The 9504-nt window shown below is 36.6% G+C and overlaps 1 protein-coding gene across 1 annotated transcript in view; it reads left to right on the plus strand.

Moving 5' to 3' along the window:
* Positions 1 to 9504, plus strand: part of PLCB1 (phospholipase C beta 1) — a 397493-nt gene that overhangs the window by 283337 nt on the left and 104652 nt on the right. The window contains exons 11-12 of the mRNA XM_026844689.1: positions 1060 to 1217; positions 5473 to 5555. Of these exons, the coding sequence (XP_026700490.1) occupies positions 1060 to 1217; positions 5473 to 5555 (241 nt within the window). The remainder of the gene's footprint in view (positions 1 to 1059; positions 1218 to 5472; positions 5556 to 9504) is intronic.

Consider the following 9504-nt stretch of genomic DNA (forward strand, 5'->3'; position numbering starts at 1 on the left):
AACATAAAGAACTCACTGCCTCCTTAAGAAGCAAGTGACTTCCCTTCAAGAAATCCAGGAAAGTCTTCTCAGGAAGTCTGCTAGAAAGCAGGAAACTGCATCCATTTTCTTCACAGCTAAAATAAGCACTAAGCCATTCTTCCATTATCTTTACCTCTGTGCTCCAAGAAATTTGTATCCATATGACTGGAGTAAAACCTGTCTCAGCAGATGAAGACACCCTGGTTGGATATCATTCCCTGATTATAACTGGATTTCTTTGTTGGGGTTTTTGGGGTTTGGTTCTTGGTATGTTTCGGGTTTTGGGTTTTTTTAAATACTTCCTGAGTTTGTGAAAGGCTGGGTTTTCCTTGTCTATTTTTAGATTTATGTCATTGTTGGAAACTGGTAGTTTAATTAAATTTCTCTCTGCATAATGCAGTATCACATCAGGAAATTTAACTGACCAACTCAGTGTGATGATTAGTTTATTAAATATTGATCTGAGACCTAGTAATGGTACCATTAGTGACTGTGCGGGAGGTTTGTTATATCAAGTATTAAACTGCATTGCATATTATGAGAAAATGGGATCTTGCTATCCTGAATTGCCTCTGAATTTTTCATTGCTTGTCAAAGGATAGCAAAATCTTTTAAAACTAAGCCATTTTATTTTATTTTATTTTATTTTATTTTATTTTATTTTATTTTATTTTATTTTATTTTATTTTATTTTATTTTATTTATTTTACTTTATTTTATTTTATTTTATTTTGGTTTGTTTTATTTTGGTTTGTTTTGTTTGATTTGATGCTGTCTATCGGAAGATTTGAAATGGCTTCATTTTAGTTATTTCTCCTCACTCACAACAGTTTAACTGAGAGCAGAATCCAAACCAGGCCATTAACTCTGCCTAAGTTACTTCTATCATGTTCTTACACTTCTTATATGCCCTTGAGTGTTAGTCCTCTCAGCCAAGGATAAAAGATGCTGTTAACTCTTAATTATGATTAGCTTATTTGTATTTATTCCCAAGGGCTGAAATAACTTCCCTTTTGTCATGTTCCCATGCTCTTGCAGCTGGACAGCTGGCCGGTAACTCATCGGTGGAGATGTATCGGCAAGTGCTTTTGTCAGGCTGCCGCTGTGTGGAGCTGGACTGCTGGAAAGGACGAACAGCTGAAGAAGAGCCGGTCATTACACACGGATTCACTATGACAACTGAAATATCCTTCAAGGTACAGCACACTGGTGACGTTGGCTTTAGCTGGGGTGGTTTCTTTCATGTAATATGCATCACAAATGCATTGCTAGAACATTGCTGCGTAGGGTGGAAGGGAAGTGAGGGAGTGAGGGCAAAAAGGTGTTTTAAGGAGTGGCTTCAGAGCATGTGCAGGATCATTGGAAGGGAAGAGTTGCTGCATTTGTACTTTGCACAAGAAGAGATTCTTGGTCATCATGGCAATTGGAAGAAAAGGGATTATATGGTGGGATAGTCTGGGGCATCTTGGGGCTGAGCTCAGTGCCCGGGTCCATGCTCCTGTGCATGTCCTCCAGCAAATCTCACAGGAAGAGAAGTAGGATAGACCACAGCCAGGGCTGAAAGAACAGGTATTGCCACCACAACTGGTTTTACAAAGTGTAAAACGGACCTGCTGATGTGTCTGGAGCCAGGAGGATGAAGAGGAAGAACTGGTTTGCATTACAGCTCCATAGCATGTGGCAGGGAGGAGAGCTGAGATGAAGGCCTCAAGAATTTGAACAGCAGTAAACAATGTGTCAGTATAATCCTCTTCTCTGCCTGGTAGGTGGGAGTGGGAGACAAAAGTGCTAAACTGAGGCAGGAAACAGCAGCTATTGTGAAAATCTCAACAATTTGCAAGCCTTTAAATTCCTATGAGCAGAGAACAGGCTACCCATGCCCATAGGGTCCTGATACTCGACATTATATCCACATTTTAAAACTGAATAATGGTGTGAGCAATGTTACCCTTATGCCTGATAACTTGGGATCAGATCTAAAGCACTGGAGGATGAAAAAGAAAAATTAGTATCTTTGGAGAATGTGAGGGGATATTTCTGCCATTCAAAGTCTAAACATACCATTTGTGTTACTGAATTTCATCTTCCATTTACTTTTTCTGTAATAAAAGGTAGATACTATACCCTTAGCAATAACCCTAAATTGTTATCTTCTTGTTATTCTTAAAAACGTTTTTGATCCAAGATGTTAGAGGAGCACGATGGAGGTGTTTTCCTATAGTATTAAGATTGATGGTAGCACAGCTTATAATGGTACATCATGATATCATTTTTGAAGTGCGAAGAAATAATTCCTGTTCGTCTGAGACACTAACTCACCAAGGAAATACATTTCTAGATTTAAGTTGTGTGCAAGAAGATGTGTAAAAATGTTCATTACTGAATTTGGTTATGTTACAGATGTTACGTATGGCTTCCCTGCTAGCTACAGCTTTGAAACCTGTGTCTCACTGTTGAAGCATGAGTTGTGGGGTTTTTTTGTTTTCTACTGCCTTTGGGATAAAAAGCAAACAATACTGCCACTCAGAAAAAACACCAAACTTCACTTGCACCAGAACACTCCTTCCTTTTTTTCAATTTGTTTTCTCTAACTCTTCATTGATTGAGTTAATCACAGGGAAACTTAAAACCACCTTCTTGCGTGTTTTGTTATTAACTTTCTGGTTATATGAAGCCAATTATGTTTATAGGCATAGAGTTTGATTGCTGGAAGTTCTTTAATTAAGGAAGATAGCTCTCGACTCCTTTGGTCATGAGCTGGAATTTAAAACAAAGTTAATCTGATTCTTAAAAAGATCATTAGTAGGAATGAGGATTATCCCTGGTTATTTAGGCCCTAGGCATTGTGTTTGCAGGAGAGATATTGGAAAGTATCTTAAACCTACTCAGGAATATTTCATCTGTCACTTCAGGGCAAGTATTTTTTCTCCACACACAAAAATGTAAAAATTTTATCAACTGCTGGTTTCTTTTCAACACTCAAAGTGTGCTGCTTGTCTGAGGAGGAGCAAAATGATAGTGAAATAATGCCAGAAGTGTGTGAATCAATTCAGAGTGATCACTGGGTCTTGAATGCTGAATCATTTATCATCTCACGCTTTTGGCGTGACCACAGCACACAATGCTTCTGTTCAGTCTGTCAGTTTTCACTGCCTCAGATAGGCTTCCTGAAGTGCGGAGGCAGAAACAATATATACTTCCCATCCTTATGTTGCTGGGCGTTTGGGGGTTTTTGTGTTTGCTTGGTTTTTACCTTGCTTCATAACATACAGAAATCAGTAAGGTTTTTCTCAGCTGCAGATTGTGAGCTGCTGCCAGGGTGAGATGTTATAGGGAACCAACAGTAGTTTTCATGCCATAACCAAGCATGTGTACTTTATATATACCTTGGAGACCTGTTTCAGGTGAGTCATTCTGCAGCTGGAGTAAAGTATGGAATTTATCATAGTGTTCATCTCTGACCACGGAGAATTTGCATTTACATTTGAATGCAGTGCAAGACTGAATCACCAGCATACCTGTCTCTGCACTGAACCAACATCTGAGCTTCTCATCCTCAGATTTCATCTGTGTAATCATGATTTTACTCTTTAAAGTTATTTTCCCGATGCATGCTGGATTTAGTCCCTTTTTACAGTTCAGAAGGCTGTTGAAAATAAATTTACAGATTTACTCCACAGCTTGAGCAGTGTGTAGGAGTATGAAGGGCCTCAGGACTGCTTTCAGCAGTACCTCTTTAATCCAGCCTCAGGTGTTCTTAAGCCCTGAATGATGCTCCATAGCCAAAGGGAGGGTGCAGGTGGGTGGTGACCAAGCCAGTGCTAGTGATCTGGGTGGAAAACATCAAGATGGGAGGACTCAATATTTGTAACCTGGTTCTCAGCACTGCTATTCTCTTGTAACGGCAAAATTGTTTTAGATAGTTTTGAGAATCCCAGCAGTTCTGAACAGCGTTAGGGTAGTACCAGCACTTAGTGACTGACTGGAGCTGGAAAGAAAGCATGCAGCAGGAATCACTCGACCATAGGTTCCCCCATGGGAGACCCACTACTATGAAACTGCAGCTTCCTACCTGCCCTCACCCCAGCCTTCTGCACTATTTCATATTCTTCCCATAAACACTTTGCTTTTCTGCTTTCTCTGAAGACTAAAGTGGTTTTAGTTTAGAAGCACATGAATGGTCAGTGAAGCATTTAGCATTTAAATATTTGGTGATTGCAGATTATTAAATATAATCATTCACCACCTGTGTGTGCTGAGAGAGCTAGTTTCTCATCTTGTAAGAGACGCTACAACACTTTGTGCATGAGCTGTGTAGTTTTCTACTTACATGAAGATGGTAAATTTTATTTGTATCCTAGCTCATATCAGCAAATCTTGAGCAGGCTTGTGCTTTCCTTCCAGCCCTGGATTCTGCAAACCAACATAAGAAGAATATACCAGAAGCTCAGCTGTCATTTTAGGAAGTGGATTTCTTACTGTGATGCTTCTCAACTGAGCCTTTAAAAGTATAGAAAATGAACAAAAGGAAACCCCAGAGGAGGCTTGTTCAAAATAAATAAATCTTTCAGGTTTTAGTCATTCTTATGATTTGGGAGAGAACATGCTTATGGTTTCTTATAAACCCCAGAGTTTGAGGTTCTTATAAACTCCAGAGTTTGACAGCAATGCATATGGAAAGTCTTCAGTGTTTTATGAGTTCTTTTGGAAAATTTTATAAGTTCTTTTGAAAAAAGATTTGTGTTCCAATAGAGAAACATTGAATAATTTGTAACAGTGAGTGCATTACTATATTCTGCACCCCACTAAAGTCAGTGTTATCAAATGATTCCTCTGCTAGATTTAGAGTTCTCATTTTCCATCAGAGCTGAATGGAAACTTGTACAGAAGATTCAGTTTCTGATCCCTCTTGTTTGATGATTACTACGCAGCCAACTGTTTTAACAAAGTAGTATTTTTTCTTTTTTTCATTCTTTTGCCTTAAAGGAATTTCTCTCATCAAAAGAAGAGGGAACTAAAACTTGTGAGTCAGAGTAACTAAGGATTTTATGGATACATGCTTGTGCTGCTGATGCTTAGAAGATATGCATTGTCAGAGCATGTTTATTATTATGCAAAATAGTTCATGAATGTCATAGCTTCAGGCATGGAACAAATCCGCACAAAGATGAAGTGTTACGTTTAAACTATTGATTTAGGCAGACATAAGTAATTTTTTGAGAAATGCAGTGCTTGAGGCTCATCAGACATTTTGGAGATGTGATTACAGATCAGGTTGAAAAATTTGGTGGCTGCAAAAGCACATCCAGAGCTTTCTGGGATGTGTAGAACGGAAGGTCTGATTTCAGTCAGTTTGGGTATGATTTCAGACTTCCTTGGGTCTTTTCTGTCTTCAAAATGTTGTTTCTTTGGAGACATAAATTTGTAACTGTATGTATTTTGGTTCTTTAGGAAGTAATAGAAGCTATTGCTGAATGTGCATTTAAGACATCGCCCTTTCCAATCCTCCTTTCCTTTGAAAATCATGTGGATTCGTAAGTAATTACTATGTTTTCCTGTATGGTGTTATGTTTTTTATAAGGTCTGAGCACAAAACTATGTATGCACCTGTGACAGTTTTATTATATGACACAATCAACAGCTTATACCTGAAAAAAAATTCTATCAGCCTAAGTAACCGAGATGATCAGAATGAATCAACATGTTCTTAAAAACCTTCCTGAATTAGAATCTTCTATGTGAAAGAGGAAGTTTTAATGATTGTGAGACAAATTGTGCTAACTTTACAGTCTCAGTATGTCCCACTGGAATGTAGCGGTACTTCATCAAAGAAAAATAAGCAATATTTCACCTGCTTTTGACCCTATTCTGTGCTATAAGCATATTCTGTGCACAGAATTCAGTCTGTTTCTCGTGTGTTAGAAGTAGAGGCCAGAACCATAGACTAGCTAGGTTTGCAAAACAGGTGGTGTGGATGGACAGGAACTGTTCTGTTTCTGCCAAGAAATACCACTTTGCCTAAACTGTGGTTTGTTTTGTTTTGTTGGGTTTTTTTTTTAGTTACAAAGAAAGGACAATTTTTCTGTGTAAGAAAAGAAAAAATAAGAGAGAACACTTCTAAATTTGTCCCAGTGATCTGGTTTTTTTATTATCATTATTTAGTTCTAATTTTTATTGTTTTAAGTTTGACATTAACTTTAGTTTTGAATGTAGAGACCACATGGTTCAAAGTGAGGTGACATTGACACAAAAAATGTCCATTAACTTCAGTTGCCTTTCCCCTTCTGTTTTCTGCTGTGAAAACATTTTCAATGCTTCTGGGGCCCGTTTGGACTGAGAAACTTCTTTTTTTTTTCATAATGTGAAATAAAAAATAATCTTTGGGGTAGCTATGAATGACTTAATACAAATCAGAAAAGGTGTTGGCACTTCTGCTTCTTGAAGAGCAAAAGGGTGAGGGCTAACTGCTTTTCCATTGTTTTAGGAAAAACATTCCCATCATAAGGGAAGGAACTGGTAGAAGAAGCTATGTAAGAATGTTTTTAAGAACAGATGCGACAGTAATGATCAAAAATTATGTAGGTAGAAAAATTTAAAAGTCTTGAGAGCTGACATATGCTACCTGTGTACCTTACAGTGTAATTTTACTTTGTATGGACAAATATGTGCTTGCTCTGCACATTTAAAGGCCACATGGTTGTGATTCAGACAGCTGCCTGTTAAATCCTGCTTTGTTAGTTCTGTCTTCCTCTGAAAGACCACACAGATCCTCTATTTAATTTCTTTCTCTAATCAGTCCCCTCACTCCTTTCTTTTTGATGTGAGTTACATCACTTTGGAATTGCTTATGCTCACTTACTGCTGTAGATTTTAACTCACAGTGTTTTTCTCACTGCTTCCAAATGCAACCTCTGGTTTAACGTTCTCAACCATCATTCTTCAATGTATTATATTTTGTATTCATTCTTCTGTATTTGTTAAAATATACATTCCCTGTGTTACTATAAGGCAGAGAAAAAGCAACGTCCAATTTATTTTAACCAGAAGGATTAAATTTTTCTTCCTTTAAAAGTCATTAAGACTTAAATCTTCAGCTAGTCGAGGATCATCTGTTCTATTTTAGGAAAGTAAAGAAGTAAATAATTGTATAATATAAACTCCCGTCAGAGGTAAGTTATGTACAAAAGTGGCTTTAAAACTATAAAATGAAACAGTGTCAAAATTAAAGGTGGTGTGATACTGCAGGAACATGTCAGAAAGGAAATAGAGTCACTGCTGCATTGGTGCAATCTTTAGAATTTCCCCACAGAAACCATCGGACCTTTCTCTGCAGAAAACTCCTGTCATGGAATAAGGATTTATCCCTAAGTGTTTTATTTTATGCCCTTTTCCATGCATTGCTATGACATAGGCTTTTAGCAAAGCAAGTCTGAGAAACCAATATCAAGTATTTTCTCTTTCTGAGGCTTTATTGCTATTTATTATTTTTTACTGCAGCAAATCATCAGAATTAATGTGTATGATTTCTAATTTTGCTTTGGCTGAAAATAATTTCTAGTTATTTTACCGACTACTACAATTATCTCTTCATTTCTTCACTAGTTGCTAGAGAAATCTGCAATTAGTCATGCCACTCACAGAAACCTTCACCTAATTTTGTGGAATCCTCCTTTTGTCTTTTCATTTACTTGGAATGTTGTTTTTCTCCTAGATCTTAAAAGATGGACATTGCCCTGAGTATTAACAAAAAATGCTATGTGCTTTTATAGAACTGCTGTCAAACAAATCCTATAACATCAATTCCTACTTTTGGGTGGCCAAATTTTTCTTCTGATTTTCCACTTACAAGAGTCAGTATTCATGTATGAAATGCTGGTCCCATACAAATCAGTGGAAATTTTGGCATTGGCTTAAACAGAAATACAGTTTTAGCTTGTCTCCTGTATTCATGGCTTTTAAACAGACTGGTGAATAAGTTTTACATCATCACCATAGTTGTGACAGCGTTAATCACCACTGGACTTAAAATTTTTCTTCCTTCTGGTTTATGTTTGGAGGAATACTTTTAATACTTTTTGTCCACCTAGGGAACAAATCACATGTTAACACATCTTGTTAATCATCTTGGTTTGCTTTTTTTCAATGCTTTGGACTCCTCTCTAATATCTTTATACCATGTGAAGAGTTCTAATTTCATTTAGTATAACTTCACTATGTAGTATATGTCTTCTTGCCAGTTTTTATACAACAAAAAGTTTAGAAAAAGAGGTGAGCATATAGATTTATAGAATATATAAAATATTATATATACCATCATTTATACTGAAGTTAAACATGCACACTGAAAAAAGACAGTACTAAGAAAAGATGTGGTTCTATCGAAAAATAGAAAAGTGCCCTCAAAAATGTTGAAAAGACCTCAAGAAGACCTTGACGTTTGAAATTGGGCTTGCGAGAAGATAAGCAATCTGCAAATCTGAAAGCAGACACTCTATAATTAGAATTGCGCTGATGACATAGCAAAAAGGTTAAGTGATCCTTGAGCAGTATCCATATAAGATTGCTTCCAAGATTAAATTTAATTACAGTTATTAATATTGCTGGTTTCTTGCTGGAATTGTTATTTCAAGTATTAACGGGATTTTTTTCACTTTTTCTTCCTATGCTTTAAATTATTTTAGACTCTTCTGGGAAGCATCTGTGTCTTTGTCTTACACAGAAGAAATATCTCTGCAGAAGTGATAATATAATGTTAGGAGCGGTAGAGCTTGTGTGATTGACCTTCATAACAGGCGTAATACAAACACAGTAAAACAAAGTACAAGCAATACAGTTATAGTAATGAAAACATTTCTTAATATTCTTTATATTTCCATATCTCCAGGTATCATGTTCAGGCTTTATCTTCCCTTGCCCTGGCACGTTTTGGGGGCATATATAATTAGTCTATGTGCTACCCGCCCATGTCTGCACAGTGAAAATCATAAAGCAGATAAAGTCAGCTCTTTTCAGGCAATCAATTTTCATTACAATACATGAATGGTGAGAGAATTTCCAATAACAGTAGATGTGGACCAGGAAATACCTGCCTTTTTGTTCCAGAACACAAATGGGGAAATAGGTTGATGTAGAAAAATTGTTATTTCAATCTGTTGCTCTGGTTCATAGTATTGAAAGAGGAGAAAATAAAAAGAAACTGCTACTCCGACTTCTAAAATACTGTAATAGTAATATTGCTAATGATTTGTACTATTGCTAATGATCTATTATTGAAATAATATATATTTTATATTTATATATTAGAGAGAAAACAGACAAAAGATACCACTCGGGTAAATGCTGGTACTCCTAAATATTTTTTATTCCCTCTTAGGAACTTTTAAAAATATGTGCGTATATAGTCCATTTCACAAAAACCAGCAATTTTTTTATGGCAAGATTTTCCTACTTTGGCCCTGTCTACTACCTGTCTCTTATACACAT

Source organism: Athene cunicularia, assembly GCF_003259725.1.
Source record: "Athene cunicularia isolate RWA chromosome 3 unlocalized genomic scaffold, athCun1 chr3_part1, whole genome shotgun sequence".
NCBI lineage: Eukaryota > Metazoa > Chordata > Aves > Strigiformes > Strigidae > Athene > Athene cunicularia.